General features: G+C 38.0%; 1 protein-coding gene across 3 annotated transcripts; it reads right to left on the reverse strand.

Moving 5' to 3' along the window:
• Positions 1 to 1,563: 1,563 nt before the first annotated feature.
• fgf7 (fibroblast growth factor 7) lies at positions 1,564 to 24,926 on the reverse strand. 3 transcript variants are annotated; one of them, XM_009293389.5, is made up of 5 exons: positions 24,351 to 24,926; positions 20,391 to 20,560; positions 15,001 to 15,356; positions 6,958 to 7,064; positions 1,564 to 4,250 (listed from the first exon to the last, which is right to left on the reverse strand). In XM_009293389.5, exons 3-5 carry the CDS (start codon positions 15,218 to 15,220, stop codon positions 4,035 to 4,037), a joined length of 543 nt encoding a protein of 180 aa, XP_009291664.1. In that variant the 5' UTR covers positions 15,221 to 15,356; positions 20,391 to 20,560; positions 24,351 to 24,926; the 3' UTR covers positions 1,564 to 4,034.
• Between the last annotated feature and the right edge of the window lie 1,929 nt (positions 24,927 to 26,855).

A 26,855-nucleotide genomic window follows, 5' to 3' on the forward strand; every position in this document is an offset into this window, starting at 1 on the left:
CAGGAACTCTGCTTAACCACAGCTCTAGAGGTGTAGTTGCAAGTGTACAAGTTTGTGACACAGTTTATAAATATTTGTTAGAACAAAGGATTTAGGAAACGCCAAATCAAAGGACTATGTTTGTAATGGCGGAACATGCAACTTTAGTTAGCTACTGATGGTTTTCGGAAACGCACCCCTGTAGAAACATCATTAAAGCTATGGGGAGACTGTAAAGAGTGCTGCACGAGTGTGTGTGTGTGTGATGTGTGTGTGTGATGTGTGTGTGTGATGTGTGTGTGTGTGTGTGTGTGTGTGTGTGTGTGTGTGTGTGTGTGTGTCGTGGTCATCAAGCACTTCTTCTTTACGTCATAGGAATCATGTTTAGTTTAAACTCCATAAGCTATGACTTTGCTCCATTATTGAAATACACACATCTAATCATCAAATCAATAATCAGTAATCAGAGAGCATGATCATGTCAGTGTGGCGATGTCACTGGCCCATGAACATTTCCTGCTTGTTGTCAAACTAGTTTTATATTGAGGCAATTCCGTCATGACTTAACAATAAAACAGCTCTCATAACATTATTTGTCAATATGTGGAACCTCTTGGACCCTGAGGCATGTAAAGATGTAAATCTGGAAATAGGTTAGGACCGTTATTACTGTTCAATCCCTCAAAATGGCCTATAGGCAAATATAAATGCTTTGCAAAACCAGATATGATTCTAGATGTTTTTTCTCAGTTTTCATCCACTCGAGTGTGATTATCTGCAGAGCTGACGGCTTTGGTTCATGCTTTATAACACTTTAGCCAAGACTTTTAAAATCTCAATGGGCAAAATTCATTCAGTGATTCTCCTTCAGCTTAGTTCATTCATTAGGGGTCGCCACAGTGGAATGAACCGTCAACTATTTCTGCAAATGTTTTACACAGCAGATGCCCTTCCAGCTGCAACCCAGAACTGGGAAACACCCATACACACTCATTCACACACACAAACACACATACACTATGGCCAGTGTAGTTGATCAGTTCCCCTATAGCGCATGTGTTTGGACTGTGGGGGAAACCGGAGCACCCGGAGTAAACCCACACCAACACGGGGAGAACATGCAAACTCCACACGGAAACACCAACTGACCCAGCCAAGACTCAAACCAGCAACCTTCTTACTGTGACACCACAGTGCTGACCACTGAGCCACCCTGACACATTTCAATGGGCAAAATGAACGTGAAAACTCTTCTAGAACACACACTGCTGAAAAGTGTCACTCTACTGTGTGATTTATTGATTTGCTCCAGCTGATGATCAATTAAACCATTGGCAGCCAATCAAATGAGCCCTACTCATCTTACAATTGTTATAGTTAGTAAAGACCTGTTCAGTAACTATAGAGAGGTCTGCTAACGCTGCATTGTGGGAAACTTCTCTCAGCTGTAAGGCTTGAATCCACCGTTGTGTTGATATGTGTTCAGTAATGTTTTTCAGGTTGATAGTTAATGATTTTTAAAGCTGATCATGCTTATAATGTTCAGTTTTTTGCAGTGAACAAAAATCACAACACACCACGCCATACAAAGATACATATTTTATTGAAACTGATCTATACTCATATAAAACCTTAGATTTCACTTTATTTGTTTCTAGCAGCAAAATGTGAAGTCCTGCAAACTCGCTGTGTGTGTGTGTGTGTGTGTGTGTGTGTGTAGCACAGCGATCCCCAATACAGACAATTCAGAGCCAGCGACACATAAATATCATAAATAACACACAACAACACATGGACACAATCACGTCGGAGAGATTATGTGGAAAACGAAATACCATAAAACATCATGAGGCATCTCATCAGAATGTGTTTACCACCATTGATCCAGGCGGAGAGGGACACGGCTTGACTTGATTTAATCCCGATCGGACAGGGAAATCTCAATATGCAGATCAGTTCAGGGATCGACTATAGACAGGAGAGATATTTCAGGTTTAGATGTAAGATTATGAGGGGAAAATAAATAAATAAATTCCTATAAATAGCCGTTCTCACAACACCGTTTCAATAAGAGAACACTCTTAAAGTGTCTTGATAGCGAAAATCCTGTTTTTGAGGCTAAAAAGACACATTTCTGCTCTCAGTAGCTGGGTTTCCATCCTAACGTGAAGGAAATCTGTTCAAAATGTGCCAGAAAATACAAAAAAATCACAAATGCAAGTTTACATCAAGTTATTAGAGTGGCCGACTGTAGTATTGGTAACCTAGCAACCAACAGTAAACAAGGCGAGCATAATGGAGTCACATGGGTGCAGTGTTTGTTACGCCTGTTTTTTTTAAGCAAACGTATTTCCATCTGTCATTATTTGAATTGTTCCTTGTACACACAAGAGCAGAAGCACCTCGACTTTGTGTACATTTTTTTCCAATTTTGTTGTTTTTATCGTTATTTATAATTTTTTTAATGCAAAATGTATTTTTTTCCTATGCAATACTTCAAAATGAGCATGAACACAGAATGATGGAAACCCAGCTAGTGTGATTTAGTGAAAACATATCATGAAGTATTTTGACACAGCGCCACCTACTGACAGACATCAGCAATGCAGAGCTTTTGCACACTTTCACTGATCTCCGTGAACTGGAATCAGTTTGACAATAGCCGGGTTTCCATCCTCATGAGAAGCTAACATTTGTGAACTGCGATGAATCGCAAAATGTGAATTAGATCCATTTACATTTAGTTTTTAGAGTGGCTCTCTGTAGTATTGGTAACCTATAGGACAGTTACTAGGGTGCTGAAATTGGTTGCTAGGGACTGGCTAGTAAGTTTAAACGTCATTAGTAATTGGCTGCTGGCTAGACGGGAGTTTTCTGAACAGAACAATACGGGAGATGCGTCTGAAATATGGGAGACTCCCGGGAAAAGTGCTGTAGGACAGTCTGATGCAGAGTTATGAGCTCACAAAGTTTGACCCAATGTTAAGTCAATGGGACTTTTGGGAATTTTCTGGGCCCTTTTTCGGAAAACTGAAAGTTGGATCAGTTAGAAAAGACAAAGCAACCCGAGTCAGACCAGTTTGAAGGCTTGACGAAAGATTGAAGTATGTAGCGTGAAAGGCTTAGGAGGAAATACACTTTAAAATTAGTCTCAGAAGACGGAAGAAGAAGAAGACGGAAGAATAATTATACGTTTATGTAGAATTTCTTTCTCAAGCCACCGTAATTATGTGTGTTTCCATCACGATATTAGAGCAGCTGACTGTAGTATTGGTAACCTAGCAACCAACTGTAAACGAGGCCAGCATAACGGGTTCATGTAGGTGTGATGTTTGTTTACCCAAGATTATATTCAGCAAACGTGTTTCCATCTCACATTATTAGCATTATATTCATTTTCACAAAAAAAGTGCAAAACCACCTCAAGCATAATAAAATGACAAATAAATAATTAATTAAGCTTTTTTTGCTAATTTAATGACTATTATTCTAAATGAGCTCTTCTGTCATTTGCTTCTTGTGGCATACTTTAAAATAAGCATTAACACAAGATGATGGAAACCCAGCTAGTGTGATGGAGTGAAAGTGTCTCACTAGTAAGTGTAGTGTTTGTCACAGCGCCACCTACTGACTGACATCAGCACTTTAACACACTTTCACTGATGTTTTCTGCATGTACTTCAAGACAGAAGTGCAATAAGGAAGCTGGAGTTATCTTCAGCACTGGAGGACTGTAAAGGAGAAGGGAATGTCTGGAGCTAAATGAGGCGCATGTATGTATATTTATATGAATCAAAGGATATAAACGGGAGGTGTGTGATGTTTAACGGCACACACAGAACACACACAGCGCTGTTTATTTGGCGTTTGCATTGTAAGTGGCTCTAATGGTGGTGAAAGTGCAGCGGACAGAAACACAGACGCTCTGCTTATTCTCTCTGAAATATAAAAATAGTTTGATCTCTAAACACGGAGGAGTATTTATAACTGTGTACACTGCTTGTTTACATGACGTGCTGCTATATGAGCGTCAGAGAGTCTTGATAATGCGGCCTCTACGCCAGCTTCTTCTCGTCCTCGCTGCACTTTCGAGGGATGAAGTGAGAAGCGACGCTCTCTTTCCTCGTCTTCTTGCCTTTCAGCGGCCGGCCCTTCTGCGACAGAGAGATGAACATTTCTCTGCCGTTTTTAGTCCATTTGACAGACGAGTACGCCGTGTAGTAGTTCTCTAAAAACACTTCTTTAAAGTCGCAGCTGTCGTTGTAGTCTTTCTGTGTGGAGATCAAGACAGCGGATAAGAGGCAAACACAAAACACAGCTGTGATTTTGCTTGCTTACTGTAGAAATACACCATATACACAATAACTTCACACAGTAACGACTGCTTTAATGAGTTTCTAGATTAATATTATGTTTATTATTCTTCTGTCTTGTATTTTATGATGCGCCTGTGACATATTGTAAGGTGTCCTTGAGTGCTTTGAAAGGCACTTATACATATAAGGTATTATTATTATTATTATTATTATTATTATTATTATTAGTATTAGTATTATTATTATTGTTATTATAATTATTACTGTTATTATTGTTATTTTTATTATTGTTATTATTATAACTACTATTGTTGTTATTGTTATTATTATTATTATAGTTTATTATTGTTGTTGTTGTTATTATTAGTATTGTTGTTATTGTTATTATTATTATTGTTATTAGTATTATTAGTATTATTATTATAGTTTTTTATTATTATAATTGTTATTATTATTGTTTTTATTAGTAGTGTTATTGTTGTTATGATTGTTATTATTATTATTATTATTATTATTATTGTTGTTATTATGATTAATTATTGTTATTATTATTAATAATAATATTGTTATTGTTTATTATTGTTGTTATTATTATATTATTTTTATTATTATTATTGTTATTGTTGTTATTGTTTTTATTTATTATTGTTTATTTATTATTATTATTATTATTATTATTATTGTTAATAATAATAATAATAATATTAATAATGCAATTATTATTATTATTATTGTTGTCTTTATTATTATTATTATTATTATTATTATTATATTTGTATTATTATTATTAAAACCGGAATACCTAATACAGAAAGTTTGATGAATGAATGAATTAATTATAGATTAAGTTTAATTATAAATACAATTGAGGTTAGAATTATTAGCTTTTCTCTTAAATTTTAATTAGGTTTCCCCCCCTAATTCTGTTCAACAGAGAGAAGATTTTGTTCCAACATATTCTAATCGTAATAATTTTAATAACTGATTTATTTTCTCTTTGTCATGATGACAGCACATAATATTAGACTAAATATTCTTCAAGACACTAATATACAGCTTAAAGTGACATTTAAAGGCTTCACTACACTGTAAAGCCTAAAAAGTTAAAATAACTCAAAACATTTGAGTAAACCGATTTCTACAAACCATTTAACTTTAAAAACTAATCCTAATGAGTACTGTGAACTTAATCCATTTAAGTAAACGAAGCAATTTGAGCTCAGTAAAACCCAGTAAATGAAGAGAACTCAAACCAACTGAGTTCTGTAAAACCCAATAAGTTAAGGCAACTCAAACTGTTTGAGGAACCCGACTGCAACAAACCATTTGAGTTAATCTAATCTATACGAGTACTGTGAATTTACTCCATTTAAGTTGAAGTAATGAGGTATTTAATTAACTCTTTACCTTCAACACTGAGTTTAAAACACTTCAAGTTAGTCGAGTTAACTTTCCGTCAATATTGAGTTCACTCACTTTGGATAAAGCTGACTGTTGGGTTTTACAGTGTTGGTTAATTAGAGTAATTATTGGACAACAGTGGATTGTTTTGTAGACAAATAAATGTGTTATTTAAAAAGTTGATTAAAAAATTAAATAAATTATTATTAAAAATAAACTTAATCTATTAATATAGAGCACAGCAGTTATTACATAAACAAAAATGATTGATTTTTTATTGGTTGTATATATATATTGTATATATATATAAATATCATGTCAATATTTTTATTGGTTTGTTTAATATTTTTATTATATAATAATATTGACACATGATCTATCTAGCTGTGTATGTATTAGTTGGTGCTGGGCAAAGATTAATCGCATGCATGCAAAATGAAAGTTTGTTTTGTGTATTATATATATTGTGCCTATAATATATTGTGCATATTAATTATATTTATTATGTAGATGTGATACACACATACATAAAAACAAAACTATGCAAACATTGTTGCATAGATATTTAAATGTATATATAATTTGTGTATATATATATATATATATATATATATATATATATATATATATATATATATATAATGTTTCCTCAAATAAATGCATGTGTGTGTGTAATTTCTATATACATAATAAATATAGACAGTAAACACACTTCAATTATCTTAAAACAAACTTTTATTTTAAATGCAATTAATCCCGATGCATTCTTGCCCAGCACTAACAATAATTCATTAGTTAATTAAATAAAATAAAAAACATTGCTGCAAAACTAAACAAAAAAAAGATTTTCTACTGAATAATAATAATAATAATAATAATAATAATAATAATAATAGGAAATACTGTGAAAATGTTCTTGCATTGTTAAACAGCATTTGGGAAATCTAAAAATAATAATAATTTAGTCTTCTAATAAACTTATCTCTTATTCTGAATGACAGTCACCATATTTTGGCCCATATTTTATCATTTTGTTTCACAGCAATTTGCCGAGGTTAATTTGATGCAGATCCACAAACACTGACTGTTGAGCAGGGAAATCTGTAAATCCCTGTCAGTCCAGCCGTTTGTTTGTGCATCTGAATTATGCTGCGCATCTGCAGTTTTCACTCGTAAATCAGGCATGAAACAGGAGAAGCGCTATCTGGAGCCGGATTAAAGCCGTGTTTGTTGTGTGTTTGCAGGACGGATGGCTTCATACTTTGCCCTGTAACATTCCGCTGCGGTTCATGGAAATATAAAACTGGCTCTTGAGTCCTTTTATGGCCAAAACGCCGCCCTCAGAAACCGTCCTGATCTCCAGAACACCTGAAACACAGACAGTGGATCAGACCAGCGCTTACACAGAGATCCTCACAAACACAAGACCTTCATACATCACCTACAGCTGACGTCTGAATTATTATTAGCCCTGCTATTATTTTCCCTCAGTTTCTGTTTAAAGGAGAACACAATTCTGCTCATAATAGTTCTAATAACTGATTTATTTTCTCTTTGTCATGATGACAGCACATAATATTCTTCAAGACACTAGTGTTCAGCTTAAAGTGACATGTAAAGGCTTCACTAGGGTAATTAGGGTAAAGTTAGGGTAATTAGGCAAGTCATTGTATAACAGTGGTTTGTTCTGGAGACAATCCAACACTAATATTGCTGAAGGGGCCAATAATATTGAGCTTAAAATGGCTTTAAAACTATTAAAAACTGCTTTTACTCTAGCCCAAATAAAACTAATCAGACTTTCTCCAGAAGAAGAAATATTAGAGGAAACACTGTGAACAACTGCTGAATCTGTTCAACATCATCTGGGAAATGTTTAAAAAGAATAAATATTGCACAGGAGGGTGAATAATTCTGCCTTTAACTGAACATATGAAGAACAACATATTTCCTGAGTGATGTTTAACAGAGCAATGTCATAGTTTGATTTGTGTAAATTCTTAAATCTTTTGCTCTGGCCATTAAAAAGAATCCTTAGTGTTTAGCTCAGTACAAGTCACAACTTCATTCAGAAAATTATAATATATATAATAAAAAAAACAAATATTTCATGCATAAATCAGATCCATGTGTAACCCCGCCGGTCCTACGCCACCCAACCCGCTCAGAGCTGGGATCGACCCGGCGACCTTCCGCATGGGAGTCAGTTGCTCTAACAAGGAGGCTAAAGACCATGACCTCTAGTGTCTGTCGCTAGAGCACCTTTAGAGGTCAGAGGAGTGAGGTTTACCTGCACAGCACACACTAGCTGGCCTCCGTTACACATGCATGTGTAATTCTAAAAACAACCGAAAACACAACAGAAAACAACGTATCTGTAATTTAATGAGGGTACAAGTCCAAAACCTGCATTTAGAACAGACATCGACACAACATTATCTTTGTCTGTGTGTGTATGAATTAATGTACGGTTGCTGTACTGTACACACACACACACACTCACACACACACACACACGGCAGTTTCACGAAGTCTAGACTACAGGCACAAATCAAAGAGCGACAATCCACTGTCAAAATTACGTCATCGCGTCACAGGGGTAAATCAATAACTGAGAGCCATCTTTGTTTGTATGTGTGTGATTGTGCACATGCGTGTGTTTATGTGTGTATAGATACAGGGGTTGGACAATGAAACTGAAACTCTGGCCAGTTTAGTGTTGGAGGTTTGATGGATAAGTGCACGCAGCCTGGTGGCCAATCTTCATGACATGTGCAGCTCCACTCTCCTGTTTCCAGCAGAACTGTTGGTCTGGAGCTCCACAGGGTCAATATACATGATCGATAGCTGGAGACAAACCTTTGCCTAACGCTGGTTTCAGTGGTGAAGCAGTGGAAAATTTTGAGCTGGTAGTCCACCTTCACTGTCTTTCCCACATCCGGGAGAGTTACGGTGTGGAGAAGCCCCAAAGAAGCGGCCCACCCAGACTGCTGATGCCCAGAGTCAAGCATGGGGGATCACTGATGGTTTTGGCTCAATATCATGGCATTCCCTTGACCCAATACTGGTGCTAGACGGGTGCTGGGTCACTGCTAAGGACTACCCGACCATTCTGGTGGACCATGTGACCCAATGGGTCTAACACTGTCCTGAAGGTGGTGGAGTGGCTGATAATGCAGCGATACACACAGCAGGTCTGGAGGCAGAGCGGTCTGATGAACATGACAGTGAAGTTGAACATCTCCCATGGCCTGCACAGTACCCAGAACTAAACATTATTGAGCACTTTCAGCTGTTTTGGAGGAGCGAGTCAGGACAGCTTTTCCTCCAGCAGCATGAACCTGAACACTGTTTTGAAGAACAGCTCAGAACCCCTCTGGCTGTGTGCAGGACTCCTGTCTGACATTCACTACACCAGCTGATGCTGGACTGAGGAGGAGGAGGAGCTACAGCAGACTGACCAACCACTGAACCCTAAAACCACGCCCTCACTGACATTCTCCAACCTCTTTATAGTGTATGTGTGTGTGTGTGTATACATGTTTATAAAGTGGTTTTGTATATATATATATATGTGTGTGTGTGTGTGTGTGTGTGTGTGTGTGCGTGTGTGTGTGTGTGTGTGTGTGTGTGTGTGTGTGTGTGTGTGTGTGTGTGTGTGTGTGTGTGTGTGTGTGTGTGTGTGTGTGTGTGTGTGTGTGTGTGTGTGTGTGTGTGTGTGTATGTAAGTGTTTGCAGTAGATGTGTGTCAGCTCTAGCAGTATAATAATGTGTTGTCACGGCACTGCTCGTCTGGTCTGCTCTGGTCTGGTGTTCAGCTCTCCCACAGCGCTGTCCTCCTCCTCCTCCTCCTCCTCCTCTTCCTTCTTCTTCTTCTGTGCGTGCCGCTGTCGGTCGGCCACATCTGGCTCTATCAATTTTTCTTCTTTTCAGCGCCAGATGACGCAATCATTCTCCCTCTGGAGCCGACATGCATGCCGTCACGCAAACACACACACACACACACACACCGACTCACTTCTCGTACACAAGTCAAACAACTACAACCCAAACAAGCCCGAGGCTGATGTTGTGTACATAACCGTCATTAATAACCATCATTAAACACAGAGATGATGTTAATATTTCTCACGGTCGTGTCCGAGTTGTGTTCGGTATAACACCACTAATGAAGAGCTGCTCTAACGAAGGAAATAAATGAGCTCTAAATCCAGCACGAGCACCTGTTTCTCTTTACGCCTGTCACTCCAGCGTAATCCACTGCAACCCGAGCACACACACCGCTTCACACACAACACTCTCTGTTCATCCATTATTCTCACATTAATATACTCACTTCTTCTCTTCAACATGTTTTTTTCTGATTGGTCTGATCAACCTGTCACTCATATGACATCTACCAATCGCAAACCACAATTGTCCAATCAATTTGCAAATCAAGCCCCGCCCACATGTCTACTAGATTCATTAGAGAACACTGGAGCCATGATGACTGTAAAGGGGATAGTTCACACAAAACTGCATCATCTAGTGCTCGTGTTCGACTGGTCACTTCGTGATCTGATTCAGGAACATGTTTACATTTACATTTGACCACATGAGCACGTCTCTGCTAAACAAGACTCCGGTGTTCAAATCCTGCTCTTTATGTTAATTTAACTAGGTTAAGTCGACTAAAGCGTCAGATACAATGCAATTTAGTTCATTAATGTGATCATGTACAGAAAGGTAAGCTATATATCTTATTTGGCATTCATGTTGTTGTATATGCAGGCTGTAAAACCTGATCTCAGGGCACACTCTGTGATTTACTGTCATTATAAACATCTATTTTTGTCATACAGACTTCATTCAAAACTGTGAAGAGTTTACATTAGTGTTTAACATAGATATATACACTAGATATTGCATAGGGACCCTGAGCATGCGTCAATAGCGCCGCCACATTGGTACAGTGCTCACAGCAATCCTTCCAATAGACAACGGCAGGGTAGACGACATCTTATGTATATATCTATGAGTGTGTAACAGCAAAAACAACACAACATGCCTTTGTATACAACTGAAATGCTATATTTGGCTATAATTATTCATTTATTTTCACAGAGATAGACTTCAGTGCTGCGTCTCTGCTGTTAATGCTGCATCTGATTTTCATTTAACTATTAAATTTGATCATTTCACGGTCAAAAATTAAATGAAACAAAAAATTTTAATAAACCAAAACAAACTCCTGTTGCATATGTATTTGCACTTGTATATGTGAGGCTCATATAGCGCATAACACATGCACGCTGTTATGATTACTTTAGTAATTTTTTGAGGAGAAATATGTACATGTGTGGTGTTAAAAACCAAATGCATTCAGAGCTGTGCAGTTCATCTGAATTGTGGATTTATATCCATGCAGAATGCCTTTCAGAGAGCCTTTACACCTGCGCTTTTCACCATCAGAGAGCTTTAACCATCAGAAACAACACATCCAACCACCGGCTCTTCTGTTAAACACAAAAGAAGATGTTTTGTAGAATGCTGGAAGCTGCCACTCTTTGACTTCCAGAGAAAATAATTAGTATTGAAGTAAATGAGTGGCGTATCAGCATTCTTCAAAACATCTTCTTTTGTGTTCAATAGAGGAAAGAAATTGAGTGGAAGAGGAGGAAATGATGATAGAATTTACATTTTTGGGTGAACTGTCCCTTTTATTATTATTATTATTATCATTATTATTATTATTGTTATTATTATTATTATTATTATCATCATCATTATTATTATTATTATTATTATTATCATTATTATTATCATTATTATTGTTATTATTATTATTATTATTGTTATTATTATTATTATTATTATTATTATTATTATTATTATTATTATTATTATTGTTATTATTATTATTATTATTGTTATCATTATTATTATTATTGTTATTATTATTATTATTGTTATTGGTATTATTATAATTATTATTATTATTATTATTATCATCATTATTATTATTATCATTATTATTATTATTATTATTATTGTTATTATTATTATTATTATTATTATTATCATTATTATTATTATTATTATTATTATTATTATTTAAGATTCACATATAAAACTGATTTTGTGATGCTTTTCTCAAAACTTTGATTTGTGACTTAGATTTGACTTACATTTTGCTCAGAAAATACACAAAAAACGTCCCTAATGTACCTAGTAAAGCCTTTAAATGTCACTTTAAGCTGAACACTAACATCTTCAAGAATATCTATTATAATATTATGTGCTGTCATCATGGTGAAGATAAACAAATCAGTTATTAGAGTTATTAAACTATTAGGTAACACTTTATTTTGATGTTTCATTCAAGTATTAGACGGTCTGCTTAATATCTGTTAAAACAGACATTCAACAGACATTTAACTGACTATTCGAATGAGAATTAGTTGGCATGTAGATGCAGTGTAACTTAAATTCAACAAACAGGGGTCCGTTCTTCGTACCTCGCTTAAATGATCTAAGATTATTTGGCAGATCCTGGATCTTTTAATCTTGATAATTTATCTCTCGCTAATTTGGTTCTTCAAACAAGTTCGCGAATCAGATTAGAATGTCTGAATGAACTGATCTGAGATCGCTGCGTGTGTTATGAAGGACAGATCTATCGATCCTCGAAATCATGATCAGCAATGCAACGATTGGCTGACGGCACAGCAGCGTAATGACATCATCTGATTAATATTCAATTATCCATGTGAGCAAAATTACATCAAATTAGCAGTCGACGGTTTGTTAAATATGACACGCAAGAACTTTACACATTTGTTGTGAGCTGCAGGCTTTACTCTTTCATTTGTCAAGACAAGAGTATTCATCATGTATTTCAATGCAAATCAATGTATTAGGTTCTACATCTAGAAAAGATTTTCTTTATTATAGTAGCCGTTTTTAATCGGTGTAAAGAATAACTGGCTGTTTACAAAAGCGTTTTCATATTGGTAAAGGCGTCTGCAACTTTTGTGAAGCATCAAATCACTGTCATATTAACTATCAAAACATGTTTATGACTGCTGAAATGTATTATTGCTTTAAAAAAAAGTCACATAATGTGTATTTCTATTATACACAATTTGTACTAAAGCGATCTAAAAAGTTCATATCAATAAGTTTTCTCTGTGCACCACCAGGTGGCAGTCTTTGTACTTTCATTTCAATGGTGCAGATTGCATAAGTTTTATTAATATGTATAACTTTATTTATTTTATTAATGACTATAACTTTATATATATAGTTAAAAAATATGTACCATTTTCCCAAGTGTAAATAACTACTACTGTAAGAAAATATCAGAATTCGGCACATACTTTCTGTGTTATCTTTACTTGAACTGAGCCGATCTAATCCTGTTTATATGAATTGAACCTGCTCCCGATCAGGGTTGACCTAGCAGAACTGTTGCCATGACAACAACTCTCGGATCAGCTTTGAAGAACGAAACGATCCTGGATCGTGTCAAATCGTCAATATCCAAATCCAGCTAACTGAGTAATCCACGTACGAAGAACGGACCCCAGGCCATCCAAATAAAGTCTGAACAACTATTATGATTATGAATGTGTTGAAGAAATCTCTCCGTTAAACAGAAATTGGCGAGAAAATATAAAAGAATTCAAATTTAACATGAGCGCCAATGATTCTGAATGAAAAATGACTGTCAGATTTGTCCAATATCATCAACACTAAAGTGAGATACAGTGTTGAGCAATAATGAGTCGACCCCTCACAGATCTCTGGTTTACAGTAGAACGCTTCACAGTAATGCATCAGTGCAGACACATTAGATTAGTCAGTACCAAAGACAAAACTGATGAATAAATATAACTAAACAAACCTGAAGATCACAGTACTAAAATTATACACACAAAGAAAAAAGAAAAATCAAAAGAAATAAAAATATACAATTTTACAGAAAGAACAGTAGTTTGTGGAATTGTTCTGTTCAGTATCAGTGTAATCTGAACATATTATTGACCTTATTCTCCGCAGACGAGCGGGCGCAGTCATTCGACTCTTTTTGGCTCAAGACTTCCGCTCTCATTCACTTCCATTCATTTTTAGACATTAAAAACTGCTCGTTTCACTGTTTGATGTCGCAAACTGATATTTCCTTATAACATTATTCTACTTGGTCTGTATAGTCTTGCCAACATTTGTATGTAGAGTAAGTAGTTTGACCGTTTTCTGCCGTTTATTATTCCTAGTCATTTCTCCCATTGAGTCAATAGGGAAGAATGTGATTCTGAGTGAATCAGCTGTTTTGAATGAATCGCTTGAACGGCTGCAGATTTACTGGTCATGGCAGATCTGCATGTTAATGTTATATCTGAAGTAATTTATAAGCGTACTTTATTTGTATATTTAGTATATTTAAAAGTGCATGAAAAGATGCACTTATGACTAAAAGTGGCATAAGATGTATTTTTTAAAAGCTAAAATAGTACATTAAAAGCCAATTTTAGTTAAACTACATGGTGCATGAGTTGAGCACACTGAGCTGATCATGAGTTGACTTTTAGCACTATTAAAGATAAACTTTTACTACATGAAGTACAACAATCACAGAAAGCAGAGCACTTTAAGTGGATTATGCATTAAGGTGTATTTTAGTGCACTTTTTCCTAAAAACACACTCGGCTAAATATCTTTAAATCATCAATACTTTCCAACACTGAACCACTGCATGTACTCTCACTGAAATACTCCTTCTTCAGTGACATAAGACATTTGCCGTACCCAGGAGTAAAACCAAAGATTCTAGTATACACTAGACATGTCACTGGTATAGTTTTGAATGGGGAAAAGTGTAACGCTCAACATGGTGAATGAAGCCCTGCTTACTAGTACAAGAGCCAATCATCGATCACTATAGACCAGAGGTGTCCGAACTCAGTCCTGGAGGGCTGGTGTTCTGCATAGTTTAACTCCAACATCCTACAACACACCTGCCTGGACGTTTCTGATCAACTAAACTGGCTGTAGTGTATGAGTGTGTGTGTGAGAATGAGCGTGTATGGGTGTTTCCCAGTGTTGGGTTGCATCTGGTAGGGCATAAAACATCTGCTGGAATAGTTCATTCTGCTGTGGTGACCCCAGATTAATAAAGGGACTGAGCTGGAGGATAATGAATATCTGTTTGGGGGTGTACTGGTGTATGCTGAGTGCTGTATATTGTGATGACACACAGCCCGAGCACATCATGTCCAGTTAGTCAGTGTAGTGTCAGTAGTGCAGGTGAGGGTCCGCTTACTGTAGCAGTTGTTTGGATCTTGTGTCCCGCTGATGTTGCCGTACTCGTCGATGGTCAGAAACCACTGCGTGCGGCTGTACAGGCGGCGGATCCGCACGTCTCCTCCTTCCATGTAGTCGTAGTTCCGTGTGTGTCGCTCTCCTTCGCACGCACACACACACACACGGCTGAACACCAGCACCACCTGCAGCAGCTTCCATGGCAGCGTCCATAGCCGCATTATACTGCGTTTATCCGGCAGTTCATGATGCGCACACACACTCAAGCAGAACTCTGGATCTTCAGTCCCGCTCACAACTTCAGTATAATCCTCAGACGGAGACGGGAACGCCGGACTCCAGCTGCAGCTCCAGCTCCTCACAGCACAGAAGAGGACATTAATAATGCACATTTCACTCATGATGCTGATTCAGAGACAATAAAGGGCATCTATTATACTGAGATCACGTTAAAACCAGCTGTGTGTGTGTGTGTGAGAAGTGTGTGTGTATCTCCAGCAGCCTCTAATGCTCAACATGAGTGAATTGTGTTTATTATAATCAGACTTGATGACTGAAACTCTTTGATTGACATTCTCCCTTAGTACGTGTCGTCAAGCCCCGCCCACTAGTGTCCATCTCATTAGCATATCCAGCAGGCCTGAGTGAGAAGCAGCCGTCTGTCCATTAGCCATTAGAGTGTTTGAGCTGCTGAAGATGATGTCAGACTAAGAGGATTATAGATGTGCACTTCTAGATGAACAGAGACAGGAGCGACAGAGACTGACAGAAGCATCAACACACACTCACACTGAAGCACACACACACACACACACTGCTGTTTTACATCTGTCACTGTGCTGAATCACTGCCATCTGTAGCTCCGCCCTCTTCTAAAATTTAATTTGCATTTAAAGCGACAGTCACCAAAACAGCACAATTAGGACCAAAGCCTGAAAGGGTCAGTTTCAGAGAGCTGGAGAACATCATCTGTGTGCTATTCACAGCTCAAACACACACACACACACACACACACACACTCAGAGACACATTTGATATCTTTTGACTAGAGGCAGAATAGGTGCCCTTTAAATGTATTACTCATTAAGCAAAAGAGATAAAAGTAAATATAATACAATAGAAAATAAGCACAATAAAGCATTAAAATTATTAAAAATGTAACTAATAAATCAAGACAATATACAGAATCAGTTCACAATGAGAGTCCGTTTACTAAAAAATGTAAATTTAGACCATTTCTTTCATCTGTTGAACACAAAAAAAAAGATGTTTTGAGGAATGTTGAAAACCTGTAACCATTGACTTCCATTGTATTTGTTTTTTCAACTATGGAAGTCAATGGTTACCGGTTTTCAACTTTCTTTAAAATATATTCTTTAGTGTTCAGCAGAAGAAAGAAACTCATAAAAGTTTGGAACCAACTCAGAATACATAATGAAAAATTGAGTACATTTTCAGTTTTGGGTGAACTATCCCTGTACATGTGTTAATGTTGCTCTAATTCTCCCAGTATTATATACAGTTGAAGTCAGAATTATTCACCCCCTGTTAATTTTTTCCCCAATTTCTGTTTAACAGCAGATTTCTCCAGCACATTTCTGCTCATAACAGTGTTAATAACTCGTCTCTAATAACTGATTTATTGTCTCTTTGTCATGATGACAGTAAATAATATTAGACTAGATGTTCTTCAAGACACTAGTGTTCAGCTTAAAGTGACATGTAAAGGCTTCACTAGGGTAATTAGGGTAACTAGGCAGGTTAGGGTAATTAGGCAAGTTATTGTATGATGATGGTTTGTTCTGTAGAGTATCGAGAAAAAAAGGGGCTAATGATATTGACCTTAAAATGGTGTTTAAAAAATTAAAAACCGCTTTAATTCTAGCCGAAATAAAACAAATCAGACTTTCTCCAGAAGAACAAATATTAAACATACTGTGAACATTTCCTCAATCTGTTCAACTATTTTGGAAAATATAAAAAAAAAGAGAAAAAAAATTCAAAGGGGGGTGAATAATTCTGACTTCACCTATATTTAAATCTCTCAACATGGCTCTCTCAGCTCTGTAAATGATAGCATTTCTCTTTTAATACTCCTAAATATGTCACTGTTGCGGTGTTTGCTACTTTAAGTGTCTTTTTTATTATTAAAAGCACAAAACATACACTATACTGTAAACACAGAGCACACAAACAGCAGTAGAACAGAACAGAAATAACAGGAGCACAGACAGTCACAATAGTATTGGCATATTTAAATAGTACTTAGCATTCATAGTCCTGATGGTGATCATATTAATAATATAAATGGTCATAGATGACGATGATGAAAGTGATATTCTGTTATTATTGCAACAGTGTTATCAATAATAATGAAGGTAATGACAATATTAATAATGATGACGTAATAATAATAGTATTGGGGAAGAAGGAAACACACACACACACACACACACACACACTCTCACACACACACACACACACACACACACTCACACACACACAGAGCAAAACCTCAGAGTAAAAATGACAGTATTAGTGAAGACTTTAAATAAGGCCAAACAGGTTGGTGAAAGGTAAAGCTGCTGTTGTGGAGTTTGTGTGCTGCTCTCTGCTGAGATTGTGAGAGATTCAGTTGTTATATTTCAGCTGATTTCATCTAAAGCTGTGAGTAAAGTCAGTTGTAGTTTTGTGTTTCTCTTCTGTGTTTCCAGCCTGATCTCACGAGGAAACATTAGTGTTGTACGTTTTGTCAGTTTAGTGGCGAGTTCGGATGAGTTCAGTCGTATGAAAATGTACAATTTTAAAAAGAAGTCGTGGCACGTAATCCCACCCCTAACCCCAACCATCATTGGGCGATGAGCAAATCACACTAAATTATACAAATTAGATCATATGAATTCATACGAATTAACCACTTAATCAAAAAGTTAGGAATGGCCGTGAGACTGTGTTGGTGTTTCTGCTTATTAATCATCAGTGCTCAATCATCAGCTTATTAATCCTTTCACTGTCACATTAACTTGAGTAACTTCAACTCTATTTAGAGAGTCACCAAATACTATCAAACTGAGGAAACTCTACTCACCTGACACATACAGTACAACATCTGTCCTTTTCATTTTAATTTTCCTAATATTTCTCTGTTTCTACACTGTAAAAAGAAATCCTGGTTGCCTTAAAATTTTAAGTTGAATTAAGTTAACCTTATGAGTCTATTGAACGTATTTTATGTTAAACTGACTTAAAACAGCTTGCGTAAATTTAAACTTGATTAAAACTTGATGAACTTATTTTAATAAGTTACAATTAATTAAAATCAGATGCTGTCAGGACCGATTGTTCATGTATTTTTACAGTGTACTCACTCTATTTGTAACCCTGGAGCACAAAACCTTCACAAGTGAATTCCTGCATTATCTAAAAGCTGAATAAGTCATCTTTCCAGTGATGTGTGGGTTAACAGGACAATATTTGCCTGAGATACAACTAGAAAAGCCTTTAAATTCATCCAAATGAAGTTCTTATCAATAATTCACATTAATCATCAAATATTGAGTTTTGATATGTGGACGGACATGTTCAAAATCTTGATCTTTACTTTATATTCTACTGATTTCTGCCATAATTTAAATCGGTAACACTTTATAATGCGGTTGCATCAGTTAATATATTTACTAAGATTAGCAAACAATGAACAATACATTTATTACAGTGTTTATTCATGACCTTTAATGAAAATACAGTCGTTCATGTTATGTCACGGTGCATTAACTAATGTTAACAAGATTTTAATACTGATGAATAATGGGTAACAAATGCTGAACTGTACAAGTGTTGTTCATAATTAACGTTAGTAAATATATTACCTAATGAATCTTCATTATAAAGTACATTTTAAGTCAGAATTATTCACCCCCTGTTAATTTTCCCCAATTTCTGTTTAACTGAGCGCAGATTAATGCAACACATTTCTGCTCATAACAGTGTTAATAACTCATCTCTAATAACTGATTTATTTCCTCTTTGTCATGATGACAGTAAATAATATTAGACTAGATATTCTTCAAGACACTTCTATACAGCTTAAAGTGACATGTAAAGGCTTCACTAGGGTAATTAGGGTAAAGTTAGGGTAATTAGGCAAGTTATTGTATAACAGTGGTTTGTTCTGTAGACTATCAGAAACAAATATAGCTTAAAGAGGCGAATAATATTGAGCTTAAAAATCAAAGTGAGGCAAATAATTCCGGCTTCATCTGTATATATTTTTGTTAATATTTATATTGTAAAGTTTGTCTGAAAATGTAATCATTTTTATCGATATTATGCTGTTGGGACTATTATTTGTGTTCAACATAAGAGAAGTTTAATGTGTTCAGAGTCAGTAGTGTTAAACTCGCCGTAAGTGGTTTGCTGCATTGACGTCTTCTCAGTGTTTCTCCTTCATCTCTCTGTCACTCGGAGAACTTTAAATATTTCACTGTTGCTCAATTGCTATTTTAAGTGTCTTTAAAAGCCTCTGTTGCTACTTTAAACATTGCAGTTTTGTCCTATCACTACTGTATGACACTACTTTATTACTACTTTAAGCATCTCCGTGTTGTTCTTTTGTATTTTACCCGCTATATCACCATATCAAATGACTCGCTCTTGCTTTATTATTATTATTATTATTATTATTATTAATGTCTCAAAGTTGCATCTCTCCCTATCTGATATATCTCAATATTGTTTTCCTCATGCAGATACTATAGTGATTCATAATAAATACTGTCGTGTTTGTGAACTATACTATAGTAAAGTGCTGGAATTAATCTCTTATGATTGTTCAGCTGCTATAGTAACACAACAAATACAGTACTGTAGGGTATATTATACTACAATACACCACACTTTACTGTAGTAAACATTAAACTGTACGACAGTGTTTCTATATAGTGTGCTGGAATGTGTAACACACATTTGTAGATACTGTAATATATAGTGTAAATAAACGTATAGTGTAAAAACAGTACACTATTTAATATAAATGGCTATAATACTTATATATGCATGTTCTTTAAGTGTCTCACTGTTGCTCTGTTTTCATTTTAACGCATCTTTATTCTATATTTACTTCACTATATACTTTTGTTTAATCTGTTTTGATCTGCTCCACTTTAACTGCCTGTGTTAACTCGTTCACTACGTCTAATGTAGATAAATATTTATAATTTAGTTGCAAACACTTTAATATGTGACCTAAAATTATTGTTTCCTCTGTAAATGTCCTTGTATCGCTACTTTAGACATAATGTCCACTGCTCTCTGCCTGATCGTGTTAGCGCAGAATACACTGGGTTGAAATGCTACAATAACTCAGAGAGAAGAGGTCTTAAAGCCACTTACTTGTGTTTGTGGATGTGTGTTTGATTCCTGATAGTTTTCGAGAATCCTCCAGTGTGACGCAGAGAGCTTCAGTGCGCTCTACATCTCCTGCAGTTACTGAACGCTGCACGATCTCTGAAGAAAACCTCTCTCTGACCTCACTTCTCTACTGCTACGCCTCACACATTCAGCTGGATGCAGGAGAGAGAGAGAGAGAGAGAGCTTTCAACACACTTGCGTCTCTGATGTGTCTAGAGTGTGCGCGCGTGTGTGTGTGTGTGTGTGTGTGTGTGTGTGTGTGTGTGTGTGTTTGAGTTTGAGCTGAGAATAGCACACAGATGATCTTCTCTAACTCTCTGAAACTGACCCTTTCAGGCTTTGATCATAATTGTGGCGTTTTGGTGACTGTCGCTTTAAATGCAAATGAGATTGTGCTCTTTTTAGTAGAGGGCGGAGCTAAGGATGGCAGTGCTGGTCAGGTGTGCATGTGTGGACAGAATGGACAGACGGCTGCTTCTCACTCAGGGCTGCTGTTTATGCTAATGAGATGGAGAGATGGGCACTAGTGGGCGGGGCTTAATGGCACGTACAAAGGGAGAATGTCAATCAAAGTGATTCATTCATCAAGCCTGATTATAATAAACACAATTAACTCATGTTGAGCATTAGAGGCTGCTGGAGATACACACACACTGCTGGGTTTAAACCAATTATAAACGTCATTTCTGCAGATTAAATCCACTTTAACTGGTACTAAGATATAGAGAGAGATGCTGTGAGATCTGCACACAGACACTGACTGTACAGTAAAACCACAGGCTGCTCTCGCCCTGACATCTGAAGACTCTCTGCTCTGTGATTGGTCGTTGTCGTGGCGTCCGACATCAAAGCTACAGCCGAATTCAAAGGCTGATGGTGAATCTGTGGGGTGATAAATCTGCTGAGGCGGGCCGTAATTGAGGAGGATAAACAGAGGGCCGCTTACTGCAGAAGGTCAAGCACTCGCTCACTTGTCCTGTTTGTGTTTAAGGGACGAGTGTACACACCTGGACCACGCAGCTCTCTCGGCACATCAAACGTTCCCAGCGCTCGCAGCCCTGAGGGAAAGCATGCAGATTTACTCTCTCATTTCACTAAACATCCCTCATAAAGCAGCTGAGCTGAAGACAATGTCATGTGGAGAATGAAGAAACTGCGCTTTACCTTCACCTTCAAAACCACACAGCAGCATTACCATACATACAGGTGTTGCTAGGCCTATTTTAGGGGGGCTGTAGCTGTAGCCCCCCTATATTTCTACTCAGCCCCCGAAAACTCTTGCGATCAGCTCATGAACTGCTCACTAGATCATCGCCTCAGTCCCCTTAAATTTGATATGTAAACGGCGGCAGAATTCAGCTCTTCCTTGTCTTTGGTTTTTCATTTGATCAGCAAACCACAGCAATGGACAGCGAGAAGCCGAGCTGTGTGTTTATTGATAAACTGGTATAATATCTGCTTATTTGCAGTTCTCTGATAAAGATAACCTTATATCACCTGTATCCCAGTATGACGGTTTCCTCATCAGCATTGCTGTTTCTACCTGCGAAAAATGATACTCTTAACAAACATTTCGCTATTTTTATTTCAAAATAACCTACTAATATTAAACACTGTACAGTTCATGTGGCATTAACTATAGCATACAGTCCTGCAGAGAAAGCATTAAACACAGTGACAGAAGCACTTAGAGAATGCACTCGCTTTCACTGTCACTGAGTCACTGAGTCAGAGATATTAAAATACTTCTTATTTATTATTATCATTCAGATCATGAAAGATGTGAATTAGCCTGTAAATTTAAATATATATTTATATGCATGTCATTTATTTAGAAAATAGGCATTTATTTATTTAATACATGGAAACAAAAATTGCACTTGAATATAGAGAGTGTTTTTACTATAGTAAACGGGGGTTGAGCCTATTTGGCTAATTCAGAACTCAAATGGCCAACCCGGGCTCATTGTGGAAACGTAGCCCTGCGGACGTTTCTACACACTGCGAGATATGTCCCGGGAGGTACGTATTCGAGCGGTTTTTGTTTTCGCGGATCCGTGAGAGGCCGCTGTGCACGCGTCTCGGGCGCCTCTCGGGAGCGCGCGCCATTCGCGCCCGCGCTGTTCTCGCACGAAAAGCCGCCGGATCAGCCGACCCGGCCGCCCTCCTCTTCCTCCTCCTCCTTCCCTAAACCCAAGCGACGGTTTGCAAAAGCCGTCCAGAAAATAAATAAATCAATCAAAAGCCCTCGTCTTCGATTTCGACCGCGTTTTTGGATCGCGCCGCGTTCTCGCCCTTATTTTTCTGATTCTGTTTTTCATCTTACCTGATTTCTGGAACCTCTGTTCCCCGGACTCGATCGTCCCCGCGACCGGCTCCTCCTCCGGGGCCTCCGCTCCGCCGACGCAACGCTGTGAGCTAAGCGGACAAACTGACTGCAGCAGGACAGTCCTCCACTCTGAGGCGAGCTGTCGGCCGGCGAGTGCGAAGAGGAGGAGCGGAGCGGCGCCACCCCGCAGCGTTCGCTCGAAAAAACTAAACACGGCTGTACGTATCTCCGGCCATGTAAATCGCGGCCCCCAGAAACATCCGCGGGGCTACATTTCCAGAATGAGCTTGGGTTGCAAATGGCTGTGTAAGGCTCTGTCTATGTAATACAGTGGAATATAGTATACAGCTCTGCCATATTAAACAAATATTTTTAGGTTTATTACTGCTACTTACGAATTTAAAATTCGGCTTCATATATAATATGTATATATTTGTTTTTATCTTATAAGGAGCTGAGCCCCCTAAAATGAAAATCCTAAAACCGCCCCTGAATACAGTTGAAGAATTATTCACCCTCCTGTTTAATCTCAATTCTTTAATATTTTTCCCAATTTCTGCTTAACGGAGAGAAGATTTGTTCAACACGTTTCTAAAAATAATAGTTTTAATAACTCTTTTCTAGGGCGGCATGGTGACTCAGTGCGGCCTCACAGCAAGATGTTCTCTGGTTTGAGTCTCGACTGGGTCAGTTGGTGTTTCTGTGTGGAGTTTGCATGTTCTCCCTGTGTTGGTGTGGGTTTCCTCCGGGTCCAAACACATGTGCTATAGGGGAATTTATTAACTAAATTGAGTGTGAGTGTGTGTGTGTGTGTGTGTGCGAATGAATGTGAATGGGTGTTTTCTGGTACTGGGTTACAGCTGGAAGGGCATCCACTGTGTAAAACATATGCTGAAAAAGTTGGCGGTTCATTCCACTGTGACGACGGTCACTATACTGGGGCATTAGGACCCACTCAGGCTGCAGGTTGAGCACCTCCTGGTGGCCACACTCATGTGGTCTTCCATCCAGGTACTGACCAGACTCAGCCCTTCAGTAAACGCTCTTGGGCTGCAGGGTGATGCGGCTTGGTCGGCAAGTCTTTGTATAACAGTTGTATAACAGTTCTGGAGACAATCCAACACTAATAGTGCTGAAGGGGCTAATAATATTGACCTTAAATTGGGTTTAAAACTATTTAAAACTGCTTTATTCTAGCCCAAATAAAACAAATAAAACTTTCTCCAAAAGAATAAATATTAGAGGAAACACTGTGAACAATTCCTGAATCTGAGTCATCATCAGGCCAGTCAAAGAAGACTCATCATTAGGTTAATTGACTTTACTTAAAAAGTGAGTAAACCCACTGCCCCGAACATTTGAGGAAAATAATAAACTATCAGCGTAATTATAGAAATGACGTTAAAGCAACTTTACAGTTACAAGTTGCAGCAGGTTTACTCACTTTTCTCAAGTAAAGTAAATTGCTTTTTACTCTTTGTGTGTGCGTGCGTGTGTGTGTGCGTGTGTGTGTGCGTGCGTGTGTGTGTGTGTGTGTGTGTGCGTGTGTGTGTGTGTGTGTGCGTGTGTGTGTGTGTGTGTGTGTGTGTGTGTGCGTGTGTGTGTTTGCGCACAGGAAGATGTTTACAGCTCCTATTATCGTGCAAAAGCTGAAGGGGTTCCTCCTGAATCCTGTGCAGCATTATATCTGGTCTGGCTCTTGTTTTCTGTAGTCTTGCGGCGTTCTGACTGTGTGTGTGTTTTCCAGGATGAGTTTGGGTCACACAGTGTTGAACACTGCAGAGTTTCTGACTGAATCTCATCAATCTCAACAGATAGGAATCGACTGTCTGGTGGATTTAGGTGTAAACGTGTCTCTGATGCTGCTTAATATTGCTCTGTTTCTACTTTAAATATAAAGTGCAGGCTTCCAGGTGGCTCAGTGGTGTCGCGCTGTCCTCACGGCAAGAAGGTCTCTGGTTTGAGTCTCGGCTGGGTCAGCTGGTGTTTCTGTGTGGAGTTTGCATGTTCTCCCAGTGTTGGTGTGGGTTTCATCCGGGTGCTCCGGTTTCCCCCACAGGCCAAACACATGCGTTTGGGTTTAAATGTCCACTCAAAACAAGATATTCTGGAGAATGTTGGAAAAATACTGCCATGGAAATCGGATCATTTAGACCAATCGCAAACATCTGGGTTATCAATGGACCAATGACAGCAGACTGTGTCATCAACAAACAATTACTGAAGACTGGGTCATTATCAGACCGATCACTGAAAACTCGGTCATCATCAGAATGATCACTGAAAACTGGGTCATTATCAGAATGATCATTGAAGACTGGGTCATTATCAGACCAATCACTGAAGACTGGGTCATTATCAGACCGATCACTGAAAACTCGGTCATCATCAGACCGATCACTGAAGACTGGGTCATTATCAGAATGATCATTGAAGACTGGGTCATTATCAGACCGATCACTGAAGACTGGGTCATTATCAGACCGATCACTGAAGACTGGGTCATTATCAGACCAATCACTGAAGACTGGGTCATTATCAGACCAATCACTGAAGACTGGGTCATTATCAGACCGATCACTGAAGACTGGGTCATTATCAGACCAATCACTGAAGACTGGGTCATTATCAGACCGATCAATGAAGACTGGGTCATTATCAGACCGATCACTGAGGACTGGGTCATTATCAGACCGATCAGTGAAGACTGGGTCATTATCAGACCGATCACTGAAGACTGGGTCATTATCAGACCGATCAATGAAGACTGGGTCATTATCAGAATGATCATTGAAGACTGGGTCATTATCAGACCGATCACTGAAGACTGGGTCATTATCAGACCGATCAGTGAAGACTGGGTCATTATCAGACCGATCACTGAGGACTGGGTCATTATCAGAATGATCACTGAAGACTGGGTCATCATCAGACCGATCACTGAAGACTGTCTCATTATCAGACCGATCACTGAAGACTGGGTCATTATCAGACCAATCACTGAAGACTGGGTCATTATCAGACCAATCACTGAAGACTGGGTCATTATCAGACCAATCACTGAAGACTGGGTCATTATCAGACCGATCACTGAAGACTGGGTCATTATCAGACCAATCACTGAAGACTGGGTCATTATCAGACCAATCACTGAAGACTGGGTCATTATCAGACCGATCACTGAAGACTGGGTCATTATCAGACCAATCACTGAAGACTGGGTCATTATCAGACCGATCAATGAAGACTGGGTCATTATCAGACCGATCACTGAGGACTGGGTCATTATCAGACCGATCAGTGAAGACTGGGTCATTATCAGACCGATCACTGAAGACTGGGTCATTATCAGACCGATCACTGAAGACTGGGTCATTATCAGAATGATCATTGAAGACTGGGTCATTATCAGACCGATCACTGAAGACTGGGTCATTATCAGACCAATCACTGAAGACTGGGTCATTATCAGACCGATCACTGAAGACTGGGTCATTATCAGAATGATCATTGAAGACTGGGTCATTATCAGACCGATCACTGAAGACTGGGTCATTATCAGACCGATCACTGAGGACTGGGTCATTATCAGACCGATCACTGAAGACTGGGTCATTATCAGACCGATCACTGAGGACTGGGTAATTATCTGACCAATCACTGAACACTGGGTCATTATCAGACTGATGACATTAGACTGGCTCATCATCGGACCAATCACAGCCGATTATCACCATGCTAAGTAGTGGTGTGGAAAAGGATTAGGTGATCCGCATGTTTGGCAGTCACTGAGCAGAGAAGGGAAAAATAAAAGCAGATTATAAGTGAACAGTTTTTGAGGCGGTATGCGTGATGACCTGCTGACTCCCAAAACTAACATATGAACTTATGCTGATAATCCAGAATAAGGGCACTTTAAGTGTCTCAGTGTTTCTCTTTTCCTCTATTAAATGTCTCACTGTGACTGTGACAGTACTTTATATATTTCAGTGTTGAATATTTGCTCTCTTAAAGGGACAGTTCACCCCAAAATGTAAATCGTCACCATATCTTCATCCTCCACATGTTCCAAACCTGTAAGAGTAAATATTCTGAATAATGCTGGAAATAACAGCCCA

This window comes from Danio rerio, chromosome 18 (assembly GCF_049306965.1).
Source record: "Danio rerio strain Tuebingen ecotype United States chromosome 18, GRCz12tu, whole genome shotgun sequence".
Classification (NCBI taxonomy): domain Eukaryota; kingdom Metazoa; phylum Chordata; class Actinopteri; order Cypriniformes; family Danionidae; genus Danio; species Danio rerio.